We start from the raw sequence: 27,282 nt of genomic DNA on the forward strand, positions 1-27,282 counted from the left end.
CCCAACCGCAAGAGGACATGTCCACGCGTCTAGTAAGCCACAAGATCTCAACTGCAAGAGGACATGTCCACGCGTCTAGTAAGCCGACTGCTCACACAACTGAAGTCAGGCAGAGTGTGCAAAAGACACGCCTGGAGCTTCAGAAAGCTGACCTGAGCCCCTGGAAAGGGGACAGAGGAGGGGACCCTTACGCCCGGGACATCTGGGGGTCAGAGGTGCAGAAGGCAGGTCAGCAAACTCCAGCCATGGCGCAATCTGTTTGCCATGAGTTCTTGCACGGCCTACGAGCTAAGAATAGTTTTTGCATTTTTAAATGATCAATGAAATTAAAAAAAAAAAAAACAAAAAACAGCCTCATGTGACACGTGAAAATCATACGAAATTCAAAATGTCACTGTCCGTGAGTACAGTTTTGTGGGCCCACAGCCATGCCCGTTCGCCAATAGATGGACTCCGTCTGTGTTCTCACTGAAATGGCAGAGCTGAGAGCTTGCCTAGAGACTGTATGGCCCCGAATGCCGAAGACATTTACTAGCCGGCCCTTTCCAGAAACAGTCCGCCGACCTCTGCTGGTGAAGGCTCAGGGTGAGTGGGTAACCCAGGGTTCCATCACGGAAGCTATTGTGGGATCATCACCCTGCCAAGTTGGGCGCTGGCCCTAGCTTGACAGAAGCTCCCAGGGGTGGGCACACCACCCCATCCCTGTCCTCCATGCCGGCAACAAATTCCTGCCCGCTCACGCCACAGATGGAGCAAACAGCCCCTGAGGTGTGGGGTTGGCTGCCAGGACGCCGTGGCTTGCCCCACAGTGGGCATCCTCCTGCCCCCCCCCCCCACGCCAGGTCTACACCCAGGCTGCGCCACCCCGCCCCACCCCCTTCTGTGACTCTGCTGCCAAGGTCTCTGTCCTGGGTGCCTAAAGCAGCGAGAGGGCGGGGGAAGAGAGGCACGCCGTGTCCAAGGCCTAGGCCACTCACAGGGGTGGGGGAGCTCCGGTTGCTCTCCTCCAGAAACTCCTCCAGGGTGACCATCTCACTGCTCGGGGAGGCAGAGCAGGGCCGGCCTCCTGCGTGGGGCTGGGCGGCGCCTCTCTTCTGGACGCCGTCCTGGGGGAGAGGCCCGTTCTGGGGTGGGGGGTACTCATGGCGGCTGAGGGCGGTGCGTCCCGGGGTGCTGGCATCCCGCGGCAGAGTGGCCGTGTCCCTGCTGGGGATCAGGTCTTCGCTGCTGAAGCTCTCGGACCTGCCGTGCAGCTGGTCGGAGGAACCTGGGTGGTGGGGCGGGGCGGTACAGAGGAACACACCTGAGTCTCCCTCCCCGGCTCACCTGCCTCCAGGGGTGGCGGCGGGGGTGGGGGGGGGGGCTCTGTGCTGCCTTGCTTTCACCCACAACAGAGAGAACCCAGGCGCACTTCTCCCAGGCTGGGATTTTGAGGTTGAGAACATTTTGGAAAGGGGCACCTGGGTGACTCAGTTGGTTAAGCGTCCGACTCTTGATCTTGAGCTCAGCTCAGGCAGGTCTCAAGGTCGTGAGTTCAAGCCCTGCATTAGGCTCTACACTGCGTGTGGAGCTTTTTTTTTTTTTTTTTTTTTTGAGAGCTTCAGAATTTCAGTGTGGTATTATTTTTATTTAAATTCAATTAACATATAGTATATTATTACCTTCAGAGGTAGAATTCAGTGATTCATCAGTTGTATATAATACCCAGTGCTCATTACATCACGTGCTCTCCTTAATGTCTATCACCCAGTTACCCCATAGCCCCACCTCCCTCACCTCCAGCAACCCTCAGTTTGTGTCCTATGGTTAAGAGTCTCTTATGGTTTGCCTCCCTCTCTGATTTCATCTTGTTTTATTTTTCCCTCACTTCCCCAATGCTCCTGTTTTGTTTCTTAAATTCCACGTATGAGTGAAATCATAATTGTCTTTCTCTGATGACTTACTTTGCTTAGCATAATACCTTCTAGTTCTATTCACATCATTGCAAATGGCAAGATTTCAATTTTTGATGGCTGCATAATATTCCATTGTATATATATATACCACATCTTCTTTATCCATTCATCCTTCGATGGACATCCTGGCTCTTTGCATAGTTTGGCTATTGTGGACATTGCTGCTATAAACACTGGGGTGCACGTACCCCTTCAGATCACTGCCTTTGTATCTATGGCATAAATACCTAATAGTGCAATTGCTGGGTCGTAGGGTAGCTCTATTTTTAACTTTCTGAGGAACCTCCACACTGTTTTCCAGACTGGCTGCACCAGCTTGCATTCCCACCAACAGTGTAGGAGGGAGGCTTCCCCTTTCTCAGTCTGGCATTTAAAAATAAAATAACTTGAGATAAAAGTGGAAAGCTTCGAGTGAAGTTCAAATTATTATTTAATATTAATTGCTATAAGGCACCACACACACTAGGTGTCATCCATTCATTAAAAGCTTATTTACTGCCTGTTACATGCTAGGGTCTTCTAGGGGCTGGTCATATGCATGCTAAGAGAAAAAAATCTCTGAAAAGTTTCTAGTCTTGAGACAACATACACATTCTTTTCAAATGCACAGAAATGTTCATTCAGACTGTTGATATTGTGCACTATAAAACAAACTATAAAACAAAGTTAAAACATGTAAAAGAATCAAAGTTGTCCAGCTGTGCTCTCTGGCCACCACAGACGGAACTACGGTCCCTACACCCATTCTAAAGATGAGGTAGCTTGGATTCAGAGCATGGGTGCTGTGCCCGGGTGCTCTGGGCTAGTCTCTGGGGGTAAAGGGATTCAAACGCCCAGGTCTGTGCCTGAAACCGCATGATGTGGACTACACATGCAAATGCATGATGCAGCAGAGAATCCCATGTTACCACTTTAACTCTAAAAATAAATGAGCCCAGAACCAAAGACCCATATACAACGAAATGTGCATGGAAGCCAAGGCTGACCTACCTTTCAGGTTAAGAGGCGAGCTGTCGCTGGACGCATTCCGACTGCTCTCCAAGCTGTCTGGCCGGGACACTGAAAGGAAGGGACATCCAGCCTAAACGGTCAGGGGGCAGGTATGCCCCAGACTGAACTGTCTAATCTGAGAAAGGCTGCGTAACGAAGCTGCTCTATGCCAAAGTTAAGGCAGACGTCCTCAGGATGGACTTTGGGATTCTCTGTGTTCTCCCATCAAGAGATCTAGCTTCGCCAACTTGGGTGCGAGGCACAGCATCCAGTAGGCGATCCAGAAATGACAACTAGCATTGTTTTTATTAGGTCTAGGGCTAGGACTTAAATCCCATACCGACTCTAGTACAGCAAGCAGACCAAAAAGGAGGGTGGCTCGGGGTAAGCCAGTGGCTGGGGTGGGAGTACCCACTCCTATGACTGCATAGAGCTTTCTGGAACCCGTGTGAGACCTGGTGAGGGTGGGAGCCGGGAAACAGCAGGGTGCACCGGGGTACATGTGTACGGGGGGGGCGTGCGCCTGCGTACAGGGCCCTGTCAGTCCGGTGATCTACAGGAGCAGTGCTGGGACCCAGAGGAGGAGAGCCGGCTTTCCCTGGTCGTCTGTGGTCCGTCAGCCCCTTGCTTCCCGTCTCAAAGTCATATCTACCCCCAAGGGAAAAATTGAGCCATACAATGACAAGGGCCGGAGGAACTAGCCCTCACGGCTGCTGCCAATACCTGCCTGAGGAGGTGTGTGGCAGCTCTCAGGTCGCAGACTGAGCCCGGCAGCAGGAGGGGTGGCTTCACCCCTGCAAAGGGCAGCTGCCCCTTCAAGGCCTGCAGACCTGCTTCTCCCGGTCCACTCTTGCAGGAGCCCTGCCAGCCGGCCCCGCACCAGCATCTCTCCTGCTGGACCACAGACCCCTAGGGACAGGAACTGCACTTCCATCTTCCCAGCATCCCTCTTAGCACACAGTGGCTGTGGAGCTGAACTGCACCAAGAACTGGAGATTCGCTGGGAGGTGCTCTGCTCATCGCACCCTCGGGGACACTTTCCTTTTGATTGGGTCTATAGGGCATCCGGTTCCCAAGGGCTGGTGCGCTCTGCAAATAGCAGGCATCTGGAAAACTCTTATTAGCAAACGGGGTTTGGGGAGGAGCCAAAAAATACTTGGTTTTCGCAAAAAGCGTAAAAGCAGAGTAAGTCCCCTCTTCGAGAAGGGAAAAACTGACATGAAAAATGCACATCTCTCTTTGAAAAAGAATGAAGTTTCATTAAAACTGTAATGCAAATCACTAGGACCCAAAGTACTTTTTTTTAAAAAAAAAGTATTTTATTTGAGAGAGAGAGAGAGAAAGGAGAGCATGGGGGGGGGGGGGTAGGGAAGCCGAGGGAGAAGCAGACTCCCCACTGAGCAGGGAGCCTGACACGGGGCTCAATCCCAGGCCCCTGAGATCATGACCTGAGCCAAAGGCAGATGTTTAACCGACTGAGCCACCCAGGAGTCCCCTAGCCCCCAAAGTACTTTTGTTTATTCAGGTACCACTTTGAAAACTGCTTTTCCTTCTTTTTCCTGCTGAGAAAAGCTGGAGGAATCAGAGTGCTTAAGAGTACTTAGGGGGGCGCCTGGGTGGCCCAGATGGTTAGGCATCTGCCTTCAGCTCGGGTCATGATCCCAGAGTCCTGGGATCAAGCCCCGCATCAGGCTCCTGGCTCAGTGGTGGGCCTGCTTCTCCCTCTCCCCCTCCTCATGCTCTATCTCAAATGAATAAATAAAATCTTTTTAAAAAAAAAATGAGTACTTAGGAAGAAAACCCCTCGGCGGTCACCTGTTATAGCATTGATCTGGCTCCTCAGCTCGCCTTAACAAAGCATCGCGGCCAATACCCCCTGGTGTGTCCCTCCCCTGGGTGTTAAGACACGAGGGCCCGTGCGTTAAACTGTTCTGCCACAGAGCCTGTATTTTCTCACGCCCAGTGCCAGTGTCTGTATCCGTATGAGTATCAGCATCATAAAACGTTTACGACAATGACTAGGAGAGGCACCTGCGTGGCTCAGTCAGTTAAGCGTCCGACTCTTGATTTCGGCTCAGATCGTGATCTCAGGGTCATGACACGGTGCCCCAAGTTGGGCTCTGTGCTCAGCTGGGAGTCTGCTTGGGATTCTCTCTTCCTCTCCTTCTGCCCTACCACCCCCACAAATCCTGCTCTCACTCTCAAAATCTTTAAAAAAAAAAAAAAAAAAAAAAATGACTAAGGCAGATTATGCTAGCTCCCACATTTATTGTTGATTAGAAGTAAACAGAGCTCACTGTGAGCTTTCTGAGGTTTGTTTTTTTTTAAGAATTATTTTCCCACTCTTCTAGGATTTTTGTTTTTCAAAAAATTATAAAAGCCCAAAGCAGCTTTTAATTTTTAAGAAGCCTGGTATAATTCACTGTTTCCCTTCTGCAGAAACTTACAACATATCTAAGTCAAACGGCCAAGCGCTTCTAACAATTTCTAAGGCCACACACAACTCAGAGCTACTCTGGACAACTAAAATCCAAGAGAGGACAGTGAGAGGCCTCCCTGCAATCAGTGCTCCCGGCGGGGGTCAGCAGAATGTCCTGGCAAAGTTGAGGGGGCACTTTCAAACAAGTGGAGCTGGAGCCTATAGAGGTGGGACACTCTGCAGGTGGTGACTTCCCCGTCATGGAGGTATGGAAGCAGAAGTCACATGCCCAGGCCCCTGGGGAGGGCGGGAAGGAGCCTGGAGGAACCGCGGCGCCCCCCTTCCCCACCCGTGCCCCATTCCCGCTTCAACACAACTTCACGTCTACCTGTTTTCCACTGGGGGCTGAGCTTGAAGGAAAAGTACTGTTGATGAAAACCAGTCGGAGAAGCCAGGCCCAAGGGCGCGACACACTGAAGACTCACCGTATTGCCGGTGGTTGAAGTCCAGCTCCAGGGACGGGTCACAGAAGCTGTCGTCTGAACTATAGCCTACGGTGGAAGGCCACTGGTTATTAAGATAGGGTTTTCTGGAACACCTGGGACAACTACAGACTCTTATTTAGGAAAAGCATATTTTTATCTGTCCTTTGGCATGACACTCCTACTTCTAGGAATCAACGCTGAAAAGATCACGCCGTGGCCATTTTCGTCAGTACAGAGCTATAAAAAGACGGAGAAAGATCTCCATGATGTATGCCCAGGTAGGAAAAAAAAAAAAAACAAGGTGTGTAGATTTTATTTATTTATTTATTTATGTGCGTGTGTGCTTTTAAGTAGGCTCCACGCCCAGCATGGAACCCAACATGGGGTTGAACTCACAACCTTGAGATCAAGACCTGAGCTGAAACCGAGAGTCAGATGCTTAACCAACTGAGTCACCCAGGTGCCCCTATTTTGGCTTATTTTTGCAGAAAGAAACACCAGGTGTATAAACAAGGAACTAAGAAGAAAGGTTAACCAGAGGGTAGTTTGGGAATGGAGGCGGGGGGACTGAGGGGGGAGAGGGGGCCTAGAGCACCCAAGCACAGCTTTTCACATAATTCAGGTTTTTTTCATCTATTTTACACATTAAAACACACAGGGTTTAATTTACGAAGAAAAAAGTCTAAAACTGGAAACAGAAACAAACCTTACTGCGTCAGATTGTTAGCATTATCACACAAGGAGAAACACTGATCTGCAGTGAACTCTGAGTGCAAAACTCTGTGAGAGCGTCCTTAGTGAAATATAATCTAAGGACTAAGAGCTATAGAGAAAACACTGCTTGCTGGGTTTACGGTGACTGGCAGCACTGGTAGGATTACTTTTTAAACCATTATTGCATATTTTTTTGGGGAAAAAAAAAATCAGTGTTTCAGGAGACAAGTGTTCCGGTAAAGAAAAGGACACGCAAATATGAAATCCCTGTAATGTTAAATCTGAATTGGAAATATTGACACAAACCAGTGATATGTATGTGTCCTATCTTCCTTTACTGAAAGGACCTGGAAGCAAAGGCAACTCCGTAGGGCCCAGACCCTGTTTGTTAAATTCGGCTCTAAAAGAAACCAGAGGGACTCAAAGAAATGGCTGACTCTAAGGGGGTTTCCTTCCATTTGAAGCTGGCTATGTGCCCACTGTGGCCGTGAACATGGGAGTGTGGGAACATGCTGCCAGGAAATTGTGTGGCCGGGGCAGGGTCTGCAGCAGTGACCGACCTTCCCGTGGGGCTCCACAGGTGTAGGGCCGGCCAGAGGTGTTTTGGGGCACGGACTCTGGTTTATGAATGGGATCTACGCTCACACGGCCCGTGACTTAGTCTGAAGGGCTGGACCTTGAGCCACACAGGCCGCTGAAGTCCGAGGGGAGATGGGAGTCCTCAGCCCCCTCTCTGAGACCAGGCAGGGCTTCTGCACCCCAAGCCCGGGAGAAGGGGGTGGGGGTGGGGGTGGGGGGCGACTACTGCCTGCCCGTCCCAGGCGGCACGCCGCACCGTTCCCCTGACCTCCAGCAGAAAGCGACTGCCGCTCCCAGGGTCTGGCCAGGAGTGGGGAGGGACTGCCTGGCCGCCTCGTGCTCGCTCCTCTCCTCTCCCCAGGGGTATTTGTGACTCGTGAGCAAGGTCATGACGCCAACCCAGGTGCACCCTGAGGGTGGCAACCCTGTGTGCTTTGCCTGTCCAAGCAAGGTTCTGCACAGCCAGGTTTCAAGGGTCGAGTGGGTGGGGCGATGACAAAACATGACCATCCTTCCCAGTTCTCTCCGAGTCCCAACACCCGAGAGGCACCCCGCTTCCGGCTCTGCCAGGTATTGCTTCAGATATTCTCATGTTTCTAAGTTACAAGTAGAACAGTTTTTTTTTAGTTTTAGGCTTTATCTTCCTTTCTGTTTATGTCGTTTAGATTTCCAAGTGCCTTTCCCTTAACTGCTCTCCTTTACAGCATCCTGTTCCTGTTTCGTGGGGAGAACCACCTCACCTACCCCGCACTACTGGTGGAGGGTCTCCTCAGGGGTCCGGGGATCCCCGAACTTCCAGAGGCTTCACTTGACAAGATCTGACTGAGCTATTCGTTCTGCGGGGAATTTCTCAAGCTTATCAGATGGCTTGAAGAACATCTCAGTCTCACGTCTAAAGCCGTGACCACGCATGGCTACTGGCCCCCTGGGAGAGGTTCGCTGTGTAAATCCTTCCCCGAATCCCCTTGTTCTCAGCAAAGGAGACCCGCCTCCCGCTCTCCCAAGCCACCTCCAGGTTCAGAGACACTCTCACATTTCTTCCATAGAGAATAACCCCCGAACTCCTGCAAACGTGGGGTGAGGGCGTTGCCTGCTTTTAGCCCAAACTGCGGTTCACCCCCCCCTTCTGAAGCTACTGGGTGCCCCCAATTCCTGAACAGTGGTGGTGAGAGCGGCTTAGGATCGGGCCTCTAGGGGGTGAGGTCGTCTGCCCCACATCACACAGCTGACAGGCCAAAGCCGTGCCTCCGTGATGGCAAAGCTCGTCTATAGCCCCAGCGCCCTGCTTACCGCCTGTCTCTGCGAGCCCGGGGGTCTTCAGGAAGGACCCTAGGCGCACATCCCTTTTCTTCCGGAGGGGCCCACGACTCACCTTTGGTGCGGCCTGGGTGCCGGGCGAGGGGGGTGGAGCTGGAAGGGGTTGTAGTGATGGCTGAGGTCAAACAGGTCCGTGAGCTCAGCTCCAAGGGCCAGAGCTTCATGGCTGGGTCAGCGGAGGCATCCGTGCGGTCAAGGCTGCCTCTGTGCGGGGACCCTTGCTTTGGTTTTAGGTCCCCAGGGCCTGGGGCAGAGAAGGACATTGAGAAACGGGGCGGCAAAATCCTGTGCCAAGGCTGGGCTACCACACTGAGGCCTAGAAGCAGGGGCACCAGGGCGCACAGACCATCAGGACAGAAGCTGGGCTGCGGTGTCAGCGGGAGGGCCCTGGCTACAGGCCTGGCCGGGGGTCGGGGGGGGGGGGCACGTGCAGAGAGGCTGGCCCTGGCTCGACGCGTGGGTCAGACTGCGAGCCCTGAAAGGCTGCGACAAGAGAAGGCACTCAAGAGGATGAACCGTTGCCAGAAGGTCAGCACGTGAGCTATGGGCACGCCTGCTGTGTAACAATGTGACACGTAACTCAGATGCCCGATTTCAAAAGATCCTGACGACATCTGCTCAGGATCACTCCAGGCCCGCAGCCAAGGCCCCGAAGGTCCAGGATGGACGGACGGACGGACTTGCATCCTGCCAACTGGCTTCACTTAGGATTTGAGAAAGCAGCTTACTCCTACACTAACAATCATTTAAGAAGTCTTAATCTCTGTAAGAGGGACTTCTCTCTTGTATCTTGTGCTTGTCTGCAGTCGCTACATTTTCTACCCCAAACACATATTCCCGCTAAACACAACCTCTATAAAAACATTAAAAAAAAGAAAACAAAACAAAAAAAAACCACCCTAGCACTACCTAGTAGTAGGAAAGGGGCCGGGCTCTCTAAATGGAAGATAAACATGCGTGCGGCCGGACCTCCTGAGAGCATGACGACAGCGCTGCTTGGCACATGTCCCCCTCCAGGCACCCCACGGCCGGGACCCAGAGGCACGCCCTCCCTCGGGGCTGACCCCGCAGGCCCCGCGGCCACTCGGGGGTCTGGACTCCCTGGGAAGTATTCAGTGCCCAAATCTTACAACTTGAAACCAAGGCAAAATTTGGATTCTGAAAGATACCCTTGATGAGAAGCAAGATTCAAGTCTGGTGGAATGAATGGGGACAAGCATCCAGTGGGTGCAGTTAAAATGAGCGGAGGGGAGCGGACAGAGAACAGGACAAGGCCGACAGCATGCTGGCGAGACAGAGTCCCCGAGGACCGGGGGCACGGTGGCCCAGGGTCCCCGCGGCGGAGCGTGTGACATGAAGTCAGTGCCACACTGACTGACTTCAACAGCTTAACAGGTGTGTCTTTGTTTGTACGGTTACCTTGTTTTTGCGGTGATATGGGTTTTCCACAGACGACACTGATAATAATTTTTCCCTTTAATTTAAAATAAATTTAAGTGGCAACGGTGAGTCAGTTCAAGGGAAAACATGTACATGATCCACACAGGTGGATAAAAAGATGTGGCAAAACTCAGGAAGATGGCACGAGAATGACAGCAGACAGCGCAGTAGCTAAAGGCCTCTATGGACCAGCGTGCCCCCCGCTCTGGGCGTGACCGGTGTGCTGACGGTCTTTCTGTCCGCTCCCGTTTTAACGTCCGCGTCCGAGAGGTCAGAGAGCCACCGCACGGTCATAAGACTCCATTCTGGGCTGACCTCTGGCTTGACAACAGCGATCCAATTATACAAAATGCTTGAATGGAGCAATAAATCCTTTGGGACACAGAGCACGTCTACAAAGGGCCTTGTCAGCAAAAGCCAACAACTCGGTGCTCTGACAGAGGAGGAGGAAAGGTCAGCAGCTTTAAATTTAGCTGCTAAAAATAAGTCTTAAAAAATAAATCTCACACACACAAAAAAAAATCTCACTTGACAGAGGCCGTCTATTTTAGGAAGCAAAGCGACAACCAACCAGTTCTGCTTTTACACACGGGCACGACACAAGCCTGCAGGTGCGAGCGTGGGGAGGCGGCACCCGGCCGCCGGACTTACTTAGCACGGACATCCTGGCCCACGGACCTGTGCATGGATGTCCCGAGGCTCCCCTACAACTGTGCTGTGCTGGAGAAATGGTCCAGAGGGTGTGACAACTCATCTTCTCTTTTGAAATCAGAATCCACGCTGGCTACTTTAAACTTGGCTTGGAATTGGGATCAGGAGGAGGGGTCCACTGGGGGTCATCAGGCCTTTAGGTACTTTTTTTTTTTTTTTTTTGGTTTGTTTGGATTTCAGAAATGAAGGAGGATATATGATGAAAACACATGATAAAGGAAAAGGATTAGAAATCTCCAATTTCTGAAAAAGGGACAGGCTCGTTAGGAGAGGATGGGATGTCAGAGGAAGACCAGAACCGCAGGCGTTTAGAGAGAGCTGGGTGGGCCGTTGGAGACTTGTCTTTGTCCTTGCTTTTGCTTCTCAAAAAGGGACTCTTTTTGCGCTGAGTTGCTAAATTGTTATTCCCCGGATAACCCAAGAGAGGAAGGAGAAAAAAAAAAAAAAACAACAAATAAATGAAGTGAATAATAACAAATGACTCTAAATTAGCTAAACGTAGGCCGGAGATCAGAATCCCGTCCGACCCAGGAAAGACGGGAACAATACCCAGGACAAGCCCAGAACCAGGACTCGGTGAATCATTTATGCTCTGACTCAAGGTGATTAATTTAGGGGTGTCTTAGTGCCAACGCTTGACTCTGCCCGGGAGGAGAATTATGTATTGCTCAAGGAGCCAATGGCTGAGACTTTTTTCAATTTCAATGTGTTAAATTATTAAATAAGGATGTTTATTAATTTAGGACCTGGCTTCTCTTACTCATCCATTTTAATGACAGGCCCCCTGACGATCAGGTGCACACTCCACTCCCATTCCTGCTCAAAGGCCTTGCAAACACCTAACAGTATGTTTCTGGCCTGAGGTCATGAGACCACAGTCTACTGAAGTATTCACCAATGATTCTGTCTATCTAAAATAACCTCTTTTGGCAGTACACATTTAAAAATAATGAAAATACCTCTTTTTGTACCGGCAAAGCCCGCCACACCAAAAATTGTTTCCTTTAAGATCGCCTGCACAACCTCTACTCCAATCTTATACTTCATGGCTTGTCAGAGCAGACACTCAGACTTACTTGCAAGTCTAACTCTTGCTGCAGAGTTAAGGGATTTCCGATTTAGGATTAGAGCAGATACCACCCCCTTGCTTATTTCTGCCTCCACAGCGCCACCTGGTGGCCAGTGCTCCTGCCACAGAATAAGGGGCCCCAGGCTCTGCAGCATGTTTTGTCAACGGCTTCACCTGCACACAGTGGTGAGGAGCTCCAGCTCAGCAGCCCCACAGACCCGTGTGTGGATCCCAGTTCCACCACTGATTACACTGGCAAGTGTTTAAACTCTGAGAAGGCATGACTAATCGTGCCCACCTCAGGTGGTAGGTAGGCTCCGGGAGACAGGTATAAAGCATGTCAATTAGCTAAAAGGAGCCAGGAAGGAATGCCCAGGACATATACACAGCTGCTGCTATGAAGAATTTTCCCTGATCTGCTCGTCCATTGATCAGCACAACAGCCTGGACCAGTCAAGTGTTTCTTTCCTCTCCAAGTTTTCCTAGCTCATTAGGCCGATGGTAGTTAATTAAGTCAGTTTAGAGAATAATCCAAGTTGAAGGGATAGAGGCCAACAACTTTAAATAGCCAACATGCAAACCCGAGGGGAGAGAGCCCTGCTAGACAGAAACAAAGGTTCAGCCCCATCATTGCTAAGCTGCACCTGAGCCGTTTACCTAATCTGATCTCCTGTAAAGAACAGGAATGCAAGCATTCGTCCCCAACGTGTGCATGCGCACGTTTCCTTCTCTGCATTCGGAAGTGACACAACAGGACCTACTGAATGGCACCCCCAGAAGGCTTGTGCACGTATCACACTCACAGGGCAGCTTGTCGCCACCGGCCCTCAGCACGGTAACGTCAGCCCCCGGGGGCACAGGGCTCCCAGGCCTAGGCCCGGTCTTCAGAAAGTCCTAGTGTCCTTCATAAAAATTTAAATTACTCAGGGTGCATGCCTGGCAGGTTTATGGGTAAAGAACCCTCAAAATTATATTTTAGAAGTAAATCTGAAAACAATAGTTGATTCTGAGGTACACGCTTTCCCCCATTCCTTCACGGCTCTGAAATCTGGACGCAGCTTCGACGAGGTCTGTTGGTCACCACTGGCCAGGAGGCACCTCGGACAAAATGGTCACTGCCACGCCCCATGTGCTGCACTCTTTTCCTTATGTCTGGGTACAACAATCTAAGTCTGTAGAGCACAGCCCTCTTGGAATGTCCGTGCTTTTCCTGGCGGCATATAAAGTAATTACGCAGTGTATTGCTGACAGCCTCTTAGATTTGAGGAAATACAGCATATACGACTAGGAATCGACGTCAGAACGTCTGGCAAACTCCAAATGACAGCCGTAAGTAAAAAGGTACGCCGTGCCCCAGGGCTGGGAGGACTCAGGGACTTCCTGAAGATCCCGAGTATGTACAGATCGGGTCAGATGCCCCTGGGATCTCCCTACAGAAACATCTGCCTCTGAATCTTTGACACACACAGCCCCCAAACATACACTCCCGAGCCCGTCTCTACAGCACCTGCGTAACTATCAGCCCTGGACGCTACCACAGCCTACATGATGCGGGACGCTTCTCGTTCTACAACAATGGAACTGTCACGGGACAGAGCTGCTGATGGGAATTTGTACTCTCTACTGGGTTGCTCACACACACAAGGAGGCAGATCTGTGTGCAAGCAGCACACCCTCTTCACGCTCCTACACACACACGTGCACATCCACACACCGTCTCGCATTCTATTCTACCCCATCCAGGCAGAGCCCTTCAGAGCACCCCTTCCGTAGCTTGACCGCAGCCTGGTCAGCCGCTCCTACCTTTACCCACAGGCCCGTTGAGGGTGTCCCGCTCTTCTGCACTGCTGGAGGCAGACGGGGCGGCCTCGGGGTTCTCTGGTTGCAATCTGAGGAGCTGAGGAGAGGGGGAGGCTGGGTCCGGGGACTCCACCTGCCAAGGAGGGCTCTCTGCGGTTGACTTCAGTCGTTCTCTGGAACCTTCTTTCTTTGGTTTGATGAGCTTGACTAAGGCTTTGGCGCCAATCCAGTGGTTTTTCCTAGTGAGAAGCCGATTGTTAGTAGGACACAACCAACCCCCGCTGCCCCACCAGCGGGTCACAGGGTGCCCTGACGTGAGCCAAGCTTTCTATCACAAGCCATTAATTTGGGGTTCAGAATGATGGCACCCCTCACCATCACCATGATCATCGGATTTGGGGCCCAGGGGTGGCAGAAGTGTGCATTGTGGCAGAAATCCACACTAGCCTCTTGGGGAAACAGAACTTCAAACATGATGCAAACTCCAAACTCCTTATTATGCGTGCAAAACAAAGCCACGTCCGTCGGCAATTTTTCTGTCAAAATGCCATTTTGGAACTGAGCCACGGACCTCCTCTTTTTCTGCTAAAGTTAATAGTAAGTGGAATAAGCTGACATTCTTCAACCAGTCTCTGGCACGGAAGAGTCTGGGAGAGCGAGGGGAGGGGAGGGGAGGGGAGGGAAGAGTGGGCCGTTTAAATTAAAACCAGTGAATTTCAAGAGTAAGCGACAGAGTTGCAGCTGACTGGAAATGGGGGTGTTCTGAGATCACCAAAAAAACTGGCTCTGAAACTAGATAGCAACCGTGTTTGCACAAATCACTTGGTCTCCTCATTTGGGCCTCCACTTCTGCCAGACAGAGGGACGAGGACCGGGGTTCAGAAATTCTGTGGTTCACCAGAGAACCCAAGGTGATCCTGACTTTGAGACTGGGCTGGGACAGGACACAGAAACAGCCGGCTCCTGGGGCTCAGGCCTGGACCAGGGGAAGGCCCTGCGGCACCAGGCTGGCAGTCCCCAGGGACCGAGCCGGCCCCACCACCCGGGGGTTGCTTCTCCCTGGAGAAAGGACTGAGTTTGTGAAGCTGCCCTGGGGTTCAGGGCATCCAGAAGAATCTGTGTGAGGCCCAGAGGTTCCCGTGTTTAAAGAGCCCGGGTACACCAGCTTCTGTCCCCAAAACAGGAATGTGATTTCCAGTGTCCTATTAAATCATGGGACAGAATCTGATACGGCCACCCTTCTGTCCCACTTTAATGGCTCCCACACCACAGACTCTCCTCCCCTTGCAGAGGGCTGTGGCTAAATTAAGCCCGTGTCTCATCAGGGTCAGCTGGCATTCGCTGACCCTCCCAGGACAAGCCAGAGTACAGAGTACGGGGCTGAAAATCTAACTCCTCCAGTCATGGGGGTGGCCTGCACACAGAGGACCTCCGCAGAGCGGGAGGCACGGGCCCTCCAAGCTGGGGGCTGATCTAGATGGGAGCCGGTTCCACTCCACTCACGCACGAGGAAGCTCTCTGCCCTGGGCTTACGTCCCTGACACTTAAATCAACTCACTTCTTTGGAGCAGGATCATAGAACTTGTACTGGTCCATGATTTTTTCTTCCAGTTTCTCCTTATGTCTCCGCAGGGCATTTAATTTGTCTCTGTGAAGAGAGAGGAAAGGAAGGTTCTCAATCCAGTTTTAAATAAAAACCATGAACTTACTTGTCAGCCCAGCCCGGGACCTTTTCTGGGATTCGGACATCATCGTGCTCACGACCGTCATGATCACGAAGTCGGGGATGTGTGAATGGAAACGTCTGGCATGGGTCCAGGAAGCCCTGATACCCTGAGGAGTTGGGCTGGAGCACTCGGTCTGGGTGCAAGTCAACTCAAGGGAGCAAACCCCTAACCGCCTGAAAACTTACGTGCTCCCAGAAGCCCCAAGGACTCACCGGCCAGGTCATTCGGGACACTGGGCATTCGGGGTCAGCCACGGGGCTTGTGTGTTAGTAATACCTTTGGTGAGGGGGAGAGGTGTGCCCTCAGGGAGCTGGACGGGAAGGTTGAAAGAGTCAGCTCTGCAAAGTCAGGCCTCTGACCTGGACCCACTCCGACGCTGGGTTTCTGATAACACTTCCACAGGGGCAAACTCGAAAGCTTTTGGGGGCCAGGCAGGGAAGATAAGGAGCAAAGCAGGCCTGGAAAGAGCAGGGGACCAGTGGGGGCTGTAGGTCTGGCAGCTCGCTGTCAGGCGGCCACGCGCGAGGCCTGCAGGGCAGATCCGCCAATTTTTTCAGAGAAGCCGGGACACCTAGGTTACGAAGACAAATCTCCTGATTTCTAAATGTCAGGAACGAGTTCATGTTTTCAAAAACACAGAAAGGATCAAGACACCACTGACCCCGAGGCTGCCAGAGGGCGCCTGGGCTTCCCGAGAAAGCCTGGCCTTCCTAATAGGAAAAGCGTGCTTCTGCTTTATCTCAGGGAGTCACGGGGGTGGAGCACTCCATCAGCACCGCCCAAAGGCCACCACCACCCCCTGGTCTCCTCATCCAAAAAGGAGGCCTCTGAACCAGAGGTAAGTGCTCAGGCCTCTCTGCTGTGAGGCTGTTGGGGTTCCAGCCGAACGGGGGGCTGAGTCTGCCACACATGCACACCTCCATGAAGAGTGACAGTTCTGTGAACCTCTGGCCCCGACCATGAAACCCCACTCTGCTTGGCCTTACCTTCTGCATGCTTTCGTGGCTGTCTGGACCCAGAAGTGCACATTAACTCACAGAGAGCTGGCATTGCACCCCTCCCAGGGCCCGGAATGGTGCTCTTATGCCAACTTCCTGGCGTTCTCCACTGTTTAATGCAAAATCATCATCCAATCATCCCCCGTGGGTACCAGACTCCTACTCTCCTCGCTAGCACATGCCCAACCCCTGCAGGCAGTTTTTATCAGCTGGATTTGAGAGAGCCAACTTCAAAGGTTGTATCTACCCCAGATTTACTACCCCATGGTTTTCAGTGTAAACCATCGTCCAGTCAGTGGTAAGCCGGCACCTCTACAAGAGCAGGTGAAGCCAGAAAACTGACGAAGAAGCACCGTTACATTGGGGAGCATGGCCAGCGGGCTACTGGCCCTCACTGCACCATGTCCCTCTGCCAGCACGTCTCCCCTGGCCTTCCCAGTGCTGGCCCGCCGGTCCCACTCATGAGGAAGGACAGTTCAACCACCACAGCACGAGGCTTAAACATCACCCAGGATCCATGAGATGTATCTTGAATGACTTGACTCCCAAACCACGAAGCTTCCTGTACCGGGGCTCTTCCTCCTGACCTCTTGTTTCTGGCAGCTTCCTAGGCCCTGCTAGACCAGCATCCTTTAACACTTCCTGGCGAATCCCAACTCATGAGCTGGGCACAGAAGCCTTCGTCAGCTGAGCGCCCGCCTCCTTCTCCAGCCTTCTCTCCTGATGTTCTCAGCACCCAGACCACCGCTGGGCTCCACCTTCGGGTCCCCCTACCTGCCTGCCTTCTCCCCATCCCATGTCAGCAACAGAGCCCCAGCTCCCATCACCATGTTGCCTTCCACGTAGCTCAACAGCTGCTGGGCACGGACACGCCCCCCACACACCCCACCACCCCTACCCATTCCTGGCTCCCAGGGGACAGGTTCTGTGCACCTCACGGGGGCTCATGCCAGAGCGGGCACTTCACTAACCCCAGCCGAGGGAGGACAATAACCCACTTTCCAGTAATCCAGGGGAACAAAGAGATAACAGATGCCAGTTATGGCACCCGTGCTCAGCCTTCCATTTGAGTTCTTTCCCTGAGATACTTCTTGTTGGCACAGTCCTATTTTTAAAAGTAAGCTTAATTCCAAAAGCAGATTCCAAAGCTTCTAGTGGTAGGCACTGTCTCTGAAGAGCAAACAAGAGCCAACCACCACACGTGCACAAACCTAGAACCATTCCACAGACGTCAAGAGAAGGATGTGCTGGTAAGGTGGTCTGTCCCCATGCCCTCAGGACACCAATGGGTCCAGGGGCCATTCCTTGCCCAGAATGTCACCGGTCCTGGCACGGGGCCGGGGAAGCCAGAGTCCCTCTGTCTACAGGCATCGCTCCCACACGAGTCCTTACATGTACTGCTTCTGCTCCTCATGGTATTGCTCCTTACTCTCCATGTTCTGCTCTAGGAGCATCTGGTTCTGCTGGCTCAGCAGCTGGATCTGGCTCAGCAGGTGATGATTTTCTTCCTCCAAGTTCCCCTTGAGACGGGACAGCAGCTAAAACACAAATCAAATCAACGTTTCAAACACTGTGTGATCCCAGGATTTCACTGCTGGGAATCCGGCTTCCAAGGGAAGGGTCACGGGCACAGAGATGTGCACCACTCCTCTGCCAGTGAAAACCTGCAAGGACTGAGAGAGTCAGCGGCCTGGGGAGAGCCGAAGTCCCTCTGCACCTGCCCTGTCCGATCTGGCGGCCGCCAACAACGTGCGGCCACGGAGCACTTACAATGCAGCCAGTCTGCGCCGAGATGTGCCAAAATATACAAAGATTCTGAAGACTTCATAATAATAAAGAAGAGAGCATAAAATATCTCATTAAGGTTTTTGGGGGGTCACATGTCAAAATGGTCATATTTTAGATACGTTGGCTAAACAAAATAACTTATTAAAATGAATCCCCCGTTTTTACTTTTTTAACACGGTTACTAGAAAACATTAACTTAGGTATGTGGCCTGCACTAGCTTTCCATTGGGCAGCTCTGTTCTTGAAGAGGGTGGGCACACCTTTTCTGTGAAGGGCCCGACACTTAAGTATTTCAGGCCTTCCAGGCTGCATGGGGGGGGTGTGTGTCTGTTGCAATGGTCCCGACTTGGCGGCCACCACCACCGCCGCCACCACCACCACCACCGGGGAACAGCCAGGGATGGCATGCAAACACACAGGTGCAGCTACATCCCAATCATGGACACTTAAATTTCCGATCATTTCCACTTGCCACAAACTATCGTTCTTCTGAGATTTCTCCCAACCACTAAAACTGTAAAAGACCATCTTAGTTCACAGCTGTACGAAAACAGGCAGTGGGCTGGACCTGACTGACTCGAGGGCTAAGTGCTTCCAGCTCCTGCCCCAGAATATCATCATGGCTGCGGTAGCAGGAAATCCCAAGCTTGGGCTTCACACAGCCCGAGTTCCCACCCACGACTGGAGGCCCCCCGGTCTGGGGCCTCCTCAGAAATCCTAAAGCACCTCCCTGTGACAACAGAGCCCGCGGTGGCTGAGGCTTCCTCTGCCCGAGAGTCCGACCCTCCCCTCCTCCACACGCCCCCAGCCCCAGCCCAGCAGGGACAGGGGGCATCTGTGCACCCCGGGCCTCGGTCTCCTCAGCTCTGATGTCCCACACGGCTACCAGGAGCTCAAAGGACAAGGCCTCTGAGAGGGTTTCTGGACAAACGAGAGGCAAGAGGAGCTGTGTCCTGGGGACGCTGCTATCCCTGAGGCGTCCTGAAGGGGGTTGGGACCAAGGCACTCTTCCCGTCCTCTCTGTCCTGGGATCTGCTTATGATCTCAACTGAGATGGTTCTGCTGCTTATTAAGAAGACAATTTCCAACCTCACGCACCACAAGGGATAGCTCTGCCTGTCCGGAAATTGGGGCGCTCCCAGGTGAGCTCCATCCGAGCTGCCCCGGGATCCGGAGCCCAAGTCAGCCATTCATGCCACTTCTCTAGAACAGTGTGGATACTGAACTGCAAAGACGAGAGACAAGTGTAGACACAGCCGAGGGGACGGACAGAAGACCGTCCTCTGCTGTTCTCATGTACTTCCCTGACCCTGCGAGAAGCAAAGGGCAGATGGAAAGCTCTCTTCTGACACATCCCTGCCAATCATGGTGTCCGTCTCCCCTTCAAATGCCTCTGTTCCCTCCCGGCCCCTGTACCACCTTCCACATGGTCTTCGAGCGCCAACACCAACGAGGACCCATCACCACCCCACTGGGCCCAGGGCTCTCGTCCACGTCCCGGGGCCTCACCTCACAGTGGTTGTCCAGCTTGGTCAGCGAGATGTCCATGTTCTGGTGCTGCTCCTTCAGCTCATCAAACCGGGCCTGCCAACGGTTCAGCTCCAGCTGTGAGTTGTTCAGGGAGGTTTTCAGCTCCTTGGTGTGGGAGTGCAGCTCCTCGTACTCCCCCTTCAGCTGGTGGTGCAGGAAATTGACCCTGGGGGCGGAGAGCCACAGGCGAAGGGCTGAAGGGCATGGCAGGCTCTGCCCCCCCGCTGTGCAACCTGACACAAGAGGGCAGCCTCCCTGGGCCTCAGGTTTTTCAGGTGTAAAAGGAGAGGGTTGAACAAAATGAGCAGTTTTCCAACTGTGTTCTTTGGGGTCCTGTGAGGGTCCCCCTGATGCCCCACGCTGGGCTGGGGGAGACAGCGTGGGCAGGCTCAGACACCTGCTCCCACAGAGCATCACTGTGATGATCTCTTTTACATTTAAAGTTTTGGCGTATTTGCATATGTACTTGGAAAAAAGGGTTCGGCTTTAACCTTTTTTTTTTTTTTTCATTTTAATAAGCTATTTTGCTTAGCCAATGTATCTAAAAAAAACAAAAAACAAAAAAAAAACAACGAAGCAGGACATTTTTGCTTCAAAATCGTGTCTACATTCAGCTCTTCTTCCCAATTTCAAGCTCCTTTCTAATTTCAACTCCTGAGATGAATAAAGTATGAGATGCCAGGGTATTATGGAAATCCACTAAATTTATCATAATCATAACTATCATCCAACCAGGACTTCTTAGGGGAAAGATTTGTATCCGAAGGCTCAAATTATCAGAGGCTCACGGACTTCATCTGGACACAGCTGTGTCTTGTTTGCCCTATACACTTCCTTTAAATGGGTCAGTGTGCCAACATTTAAAAACCTGAAGGTCTCACATCAACACTCAGATGTCCAGTTTCTCTTAAGAAAAAAGCGTAAGATGAAAGAATGAGCTGGAAAGCCCCGGCCTGCCTGCCGGCTGACAGCCTTCGGCTGGTGTGTACCCCCATGTCCCCGTCCGGCCTGTCACCAGCACTCCTGCACCCGTGAGCCCGGCCTCCTGGGTCACTGGAGGCCCCCGAGTATGCACATTCACGCAAGGACGTGGAGAGGAAACAGCTTCATACGGTCATGCCTTTGTGATGAGACAGGACCTGATTCACATCCTGACTCTGCCATTCCCTAGAAGCACTGACTTTGAACAGGTTAGTTCATCCCTGAGCCTGTTTCCTTATCTATTATTAAAAAAAGGGGGGCTGGGTGGGTGGGATACCAGTTGTACAGTGGATTCTTGTTATTCGAGGTAGTAATGCTCTATAGAGTCCCCATGATCACTGGACTGGCGGATACCGAACCATGGCTTCTTGGAAAAGCACAGGGTATACGTTCCTGCAAGCGCTGGTTACATTTTAGTCAAAGGGATCAAGACATTCCTTATTTTATCGGGGTTTCTGTTTAAAGACACCTCTTATAATATACTCATGGCCATAGCACCGTAGCTCATGCCTGAATGGAGCTTCTCGAATGTGTACTTTCTCCAGAAGGCTGTCACAGCCTTGCACGAGGAGCCCTAGACCACACTTCAGCACTCCACTCGGGGTCTATTTTAAATAGTGAAATTGCAGGGGCGCCTGGGTGGCTCAGTCAGTTAAGCATCTGCCTTCAGCTCAGGTCATGATCCCGGGGTCCTGGGATCCAGCCCCGCATCGGGCTTCCCCGCTCGGCGGGGAGCCTGCTTCTCCCTCTCCCTCTGCCTCTCCCCCTGCTTGTGCTCTCAAATAAATAAAATCTTTAAAAAATAGCGAAATTGCCACCAAAAAGCACAAAAATATGAAAACACCATGGCACCAAATAGACTACAAAAATATGCTTCTTCGCAGTATGAAAACTACAGTGAGAAGGCAGAGCACCCTTGTTTGCCCTCAGCTGGAAACACGTCTCCGGGGGACTCAAGAATCAGACCACCCCGGGCACTTATGTGAAAGCACCATGAGTATCAATCTGGGGATGATTTTAGCAAATAGGCGATTTTAGCAAGCAGGTGAATTCACGAATAGAGAATGTGTGAATAATGTGGATCAACAGTGTGTCCTTCATGAGATCGCCCATGTGGCCAGCATCAGAGGAGGGTCCATGCTGGATACAAGGCGCCATCTCCAGGTGTCCCTTGGGTCCTTCCATTCCAGCCACCGGTGAGAGGCCCCTCTGAGCCTGTGCCCCCCAGCTATGAACACAACAGGGTTTGTAAAAACACACGACTGCCAGGGGATTCTGCGGACCTTCTCGCGGTGGGGCTGGGCTGGTCCACAGGAGATCCCAGATGGCGGCTGTCCTGCACGGGGCCGGGTGGGATTCCTGGTGCTTACCTGTCCAGCTCGCCCCGCAGCCGCTGGTTCTCACCCACGGCCATGGCGCCCGTCCTCTGCTCCTGCTGCAGAGCCTCCCTCTCGGTGTTTAAAACCTTCTCCAGCTCATCCAGCTCTGCCTTACGCTTCAGCATGCCGTCATGCCTGTTGGAGGGGAACACACCCGCTCGGAGCTTGCCTGGGGCCTTCTTTTCCTCCAGTGAGCGAACTCCCTGGAAGACTATGAAGCCTCCCATAGAAAATGGGGTTCCTCTGGCGGCTTCTCTTTGCAAAGTGGAGGGGGACGGGGCAGGGAACAGACGGGGCGAGAGGCAGGGCAGAAGAACGGGAGAATGGAGGCTGGGAGAGCTGTCTGGGCCAGGGATCTCCTCTAGCCCCACAGCAGAGTCCTCTTCTTCCCACCCGACAAGTTTCCAAGGTCCCTTGGATTCCCTGCCAAAGCAGCCCTCCCTCCCTTGGCCACCTGGGCACACCAAGACTCTGTTTTCTGCACTTGGAGCCCTTCACTTCGGGAGTCATAAATATATTACTAGGTGGTTCACTAAGCACAAACAGATCTAAAAGAAACCACAAAATAAACAGCCGAATTCCACCACACATAGCAGTTAATCCCTCTTCGCTGGGGGCTGGGTAGGCCCTCCCCCCTCCTCCCCTTGAGAACTGAGTCTCCTTGTTCTTGGTCTGTCCTGGCTGCGGGGACAGAGGCTTGCCTGGAGGGGGCCTCGCAGTTGCCAGAGGCCAGTTTTTCATGCATGCACGTGCGCATGTGTGTGTCCGTCCACACACACACACACGTGCACACCCCCCCCCTTCTCAGGAGCCCCAACCACAGCCCTCCCTCTTCCCCCCTGCTTAGACTTTTCTCTCCTTCTCCAGCCCCCGTCTCCGTGGTTACTGCACAGCCGGCTCTGGAGGGCAGCAGAGCACAGGAGGATGAGCTCCTGACCAGCCGGGGCTGTCCCTCCTGCCTGCTGGAAACATCCGTGTCCACACAGGACTCACGATCTCCCTCAAGTCCAAGGCAGTGACTGCCGAACCACCTTTCAGCTGTCCCCGTTCAGGGAAACCCTCTTTTCCAGACCCCCTTCCTTGTCTGAGCTGTTCACACTCATAGACAGTAGGACCAGGGTGCCCAACCGGTCTGCACACCTCCACCCCTGGCCCCCCACCCCCACAGCAGCCGCACTCGAACCGTCTGACTGGAGCCAGGACTTGTCGGGGAGTCAAACTCAGAAACGTGCTCAGGCAGCTGTTCAAGGACAAACTTTCATGCGGTCTTTAGCCACAGGGCGGAGGCTGCCCCAATGTGGACAGGCGTACAGCTGGAAGTGGAGGTCCTGTCTAGCTGTTCAGGTGGTGTCAAGTCATCCAGGTTTGACAAATGAGGGCCACGGGCAAATGATTAGGGTTCCCCAAATCCTGCTTCCCTACTGTAATGTCTTAGAAAAGCCCACTGACCAGGGATAACTGTAACCACTAGTAACCACCCAAGTGCAGGACAGAAACTGTGTGTCTCGCTCACCAGCGAGTCCCAGGTATGAGGCATGGCACGCAGCAAATATTTATGAAGGGGATTAGGAAATGAGCATCTAATTTAAGTGTCAAATGAAGTGAATACAGAGCCATCACCACTGTGTTCCAGGTACCTACATTTCCAAACCCACAGCCCTGCTGCAGACAGACCAAAGGGGCCTCCAGACATCTGTCCCACCAACTTGAAAATTCAAGTACCACAGTAGTTCAGCCCACTGTTTTGACCAGGAACAAGATGGAAAACAACGCTCAACTCCTCCCTCAAGCTGGTCCACATTCCACCTGCAAAACCCTCCCCCTTCTAAACGGACATTAAGAATATCATGAGGCGGTATCCTAACATATAAGAGGATGTTAATGTAAGACACGTAGGTGGCCTGGTGAGTGGTGGGCATGGAGCTCGTTTCAGAGCTCAGTGAATGCTGTTTGCTCCACTTCCTGAGCCAACCGGAGAGGACCCCTGCCACGTCCAGACACAGCATCATGCACACAGTACACGCTACGTGTCACATGAACCTGGGACGGGCTCTGGAGAAGGGTGGAGATGGAGATGCCTGGATGCAGAAGATACTGATTTTGGCTTCCTAGGAGCAGGTGCCTCAACAGCCCCTGAAGGAAGGAGATCTGGGTGGGTAAAGCAGGTAGAGGAGCCCAGACAGAGGCAAAAAGGAAGCAGTGGGTGAGTGAATTAATGAACATCACCCCCCCCCTGCCGTGCCCTTGGCTTCATCAGACGCCCTCACAGCGCTCTGCCAGCCCAGTGATCCAGATGAGCTAAGGGAAAGGCCGCCTGCAGGGACCCCTGACAGGCACAGGACATGGGTAAATCGCTCCCTCCTACGCTGCGCCTGAGCCGTATGCCCGAGCCCCTTTGCAGAGACACGGCTCCCTCCTGTGTCCAAGTCAGGTGCACACCATCCCTCCCCCTCCCACCAGACTCCGGGTCCTGCCACAGCTGCCTGGGGGGCCAGGGGCCATCAGGGGCCTGCCCGGGGCAGGAGCTCAGGCAACCTGAGCTGACCGAACTTACTAGACACCCACGAGCCTGGATTTGTCAAGAGCACACAAGTGAAGATCTGGCCATTTCAACGTATGCAAATTTTAGATTAAAAAACGAAAGGAAGGCAGGCAGGTGGAGAGAGAGGGGTATGGCTGAAACCGACCTGGGGGTTTCACTCTACTGTTCTGTTTGCTTTCTATATATTCAAAAGCTGCCACAACTGAAGGCTGGAAAGCCAGCGTCCCACAGCTGGATAGGGAAACCAAGGCCCGGGAAGCCCAAGTAAGCACGTCGCAGTGGACTGGCCGTGGTGGTGGTGGACGTCCTCCTTATGCCCGATCTGGAGAGGAGGAGGGAGGTGGCGGGGGTCCTCAGGGAAGCAGGGATTCGCCTTCTCCACAGAGGGACTCTCCTGTCACTCAGGCTCCAACTGCACACACTCTCAACCGCTGAGCGTGACTCCCGATTTTACCTCCCTTCGGGAAAGTTCGGGGATCCCCGGACAACGTGGGAAGGCGGGGAAGGCTCCCGGGCAGGGATGCGAGCCCCAGGGGTGCCCCAGACGCCCACACGCACCTCTCGCGGAGCTCCTTGTGCTCCAGCTCCAGGTTGCGATGCAGCGTCTTGAGGCAGCTGTGCTGGTGGATGAGAGCCTCGTACTCCGAGGACTGGCGCTCGTGCAGCGCGGCCAGGTGCTCGTGGTCCTGCAGCAGGGCCTCGTAGGCTGCCGTCAGCCGCTCCTGCTGCCGCTGCAGGGTCTCGTTCTCGCTCTCCTTGGCCGTCTGCTGGTTCTGCAGCAGCGTGTACTGCGCGGTGAGCGCGGCGCTCTGGGAGCTCAGAGTGGAGTTCTCCACCTGCCGAGAGGGAAAAGAGGCTGCCTCACAGATCCAGCATCCCCACGCGCGGCGACCGCGCCAACACCGGAGGTGGACAGCAAGACCCCGGGGACCCTCAGGGCAGGCGACACCCCGCCGCCAACATGGCTCTCTCTCAACTGCAGGAACTGCTCTGGGAAGAGGCTCATCAGACCGTCACACGGGGCTCTGTCCTGCACCCCTCCCCAATGGTGACCTTTTGGGGCAAATTATGTCCTTTCTCAGGAGAAGCTCCTGGGGCGCCCTCTTTGACCACTTTCAAAACATCTATTTTCTAGGACAAGTAGAAAATCAGTAACGATAGAGAACACGTGAACACCACCACCAGCCACCCTCACCTAACGGATGTTTACAGAACCACCGCCCAACAACATCCCAAACCATCAGAAAACCGAGCAGGGAGCACTGCCTAATTCACTGTGGGGCCAGAATGACCAACTGCAAAACCAGACAAAGGCATAACCACCACCACTGCCACCACCACCACCACCACCACCACCAAAACCATGAACCAGTCTCCTAGTCTGTTATTTTAATAGAACCAACCACAGCCGCTTTGCCAAATAGTTTCCTGTTTACTGTCCTGACCCACGTTGCACATTTTCAAACACTTTTCTCACAAACAGCATTAATGAAGGATTAATTCATTTCCCCACAATCTGTTAACTGTAAATAAAAACCAACATCCTCAAATAGATGGCACGGGACGTGAGTTTTGCTAGAAGCTCCCAACAGCCTGGCAGCCACTTCCTCCCCTACTTCCCTCACGGAGATTCAAAATTCCCATCAGCTTAAAAAAAGGCTCTGCCAGGTTTTATAGTAAATGAACCTGGTTAACTCTGTTGAGCTCAATGTATCTGAGCCCAGGATCTCTTTTCCAAGACATTCCTAGTAAAATCTCAAGGAAGAGACTCTGGGAAACAGGCAACCCTACAAGGCAAAGCAGAGAAACCGAGTCCCCAGCCCTGCCCTCACACGCTCAGTCATGGAAACAGCTACACACCAGAACTACCTTCAAAGATCCTGAGGCTAGGCACCCCCGTTTCCAATAAGCCTATGAAACACAAAACAAAACTGCACACCCTCCCATGCGTAGCCTGGCTTCCTGAGGAGCCAGCATGCTGGGGCTGGTCTCCAGGAGATGCAGAGGACCACCCCCCCCCGCCCGCCGCCGCCCCCTACCAGGGCCCGAGGCACAGCGCTCACCTGCAGCTTGGCCGTCTGGGTCTGCAGTGTGGTGTTGTGCTCCTGCAGGAAGGCGCTCTGCTTCTGTAGCGTTAGGATCTGAGTGCTGAAAGCCACGTTCTGGGTCTCCAAGTGCTGTAGCTGTTCCTTGAGCAGCTGCTTCTCAGCCTGCAGGGCCGCATTCTAGGGGAGGCAGAAGCAGAAGGCCCATCAGACACCAGCTCGGTCAATGCTCACCGGCCCCAGGCACGGGGGCTGTAAAGAACCTTGAAGAGTTGACACTTTGGGGTCTAAAGCCAGAGTCCACAGGTTAAGAGAAGTAACATGTTTCTCTCTTGGAAAAGACGATCAACAGAATTGTAGGGGTAGGAGGAGAGAACTACTTTTTTTGGTATGTGCTTTCCAGACAGAAATGCATGCACGTAATGGGGACACTGCTTCCAACCTGAGCATCTGAGTGCAAGGCCAAGGTGAGCTGGGGTTAAAGCCGAGGCATCTCTTCTCTCTTTAATGCTTCTGTTTAATGCTTTCTGTTGAACACCCCGAGAGTGCATTTCTGTGAGCTTCTCCCACTGGACAGGGAGTCAAAGCCTGTGACCACACCTCACCCTGCTCAGGAGTGACAGCAGGTAGAATAAATGAGTTGTTTCATGAGACCGATAAAGACTACTGTGTAAAATACGCCACCAACGGGGCCAGGACATGTGGGCTGTAGCCTGGTGCTGTCTGTCGCTAGCATGGGAGGTAGGGTTAAGTCTTTCTTGCTTTTTTTAAAGATTTTCTAATTTGAGAGAGAGAGCACAAGCAGGGGGAGAG

The 27,282-nt window shown here is 52.7% G+C and overlaps 1 protein-coding gene across 6 annotated transcripts in view; it reads right to left on the reverse strand.

Moving 5' to 3' along the window:
- The window catches only part of CCDC88C (coiled-coil domain containing 88C), a 125,604-nt gene that overhangs the window by 4,774 nt on the left and 93,548 nt on the right, over positions 1-27,282 (reverse strand). For all 6 annotated transcript variants that reach the window (XM_073895770.1, XM_025869467.2, XM_073895774.1 and 3 more), the window contains 11 exons: positions 26,488-26,649; positions 24,983-25,260; positions 21,874-22,017; positions 19,502-19,688; positions 17,597-17,742; positions 15,038-15,127; positions 13,483-13,718; positions 8,515-8,703; positions 5,850-5,915; positions 2,946-3,014; positions 978-1,267 (listed from right to left, as the gene is read on the reverse strand). In XM_073895770.1, coding sequence (XP_073751871.1) covers positions 978-1,267; positions 2,946-3,014; positions 5,850-5,915; positions 8,515-8,703; positions 13,483-13,718; positions 15,038-15,127; positions 17,597-17,742; positions 19,502-19,688; positions 21,874-22,017; positions 24,983-25,260; positions 26,488-26,649 — 1,857 coding nt within the window. The remainder of the gene's footprint in view (positions 1-977; positions 1,268-2,945; positions 3,015-5,849; positions 5,916-8,514; positions 8,704-13,482; positions 13,719-15,037; positions 15,128-17,596; positions 17,743-19,501; positions 19,689-21,873; positions 22,018-24,982; positions 25,261-26,487; positions 26,650-27,282) is intronic.

This window comes from Callorhinus ursinus, unplaced genomic scaffold (genome assembly GCF_003265705.2).
Source record: "Callorhinus ursinus isolate GAN/ISIS: 27379988/994484 unplaced genomic scaffold, GSC_fseal_2.0 scaffold8, whole genome shotgun sequence".
Lineage (NCBI taxonomy): Eukaryota > Metazoa > Chordata > Mammalia > Carnivora > Otariidae > Callorhinus > Callorhinus ursinus.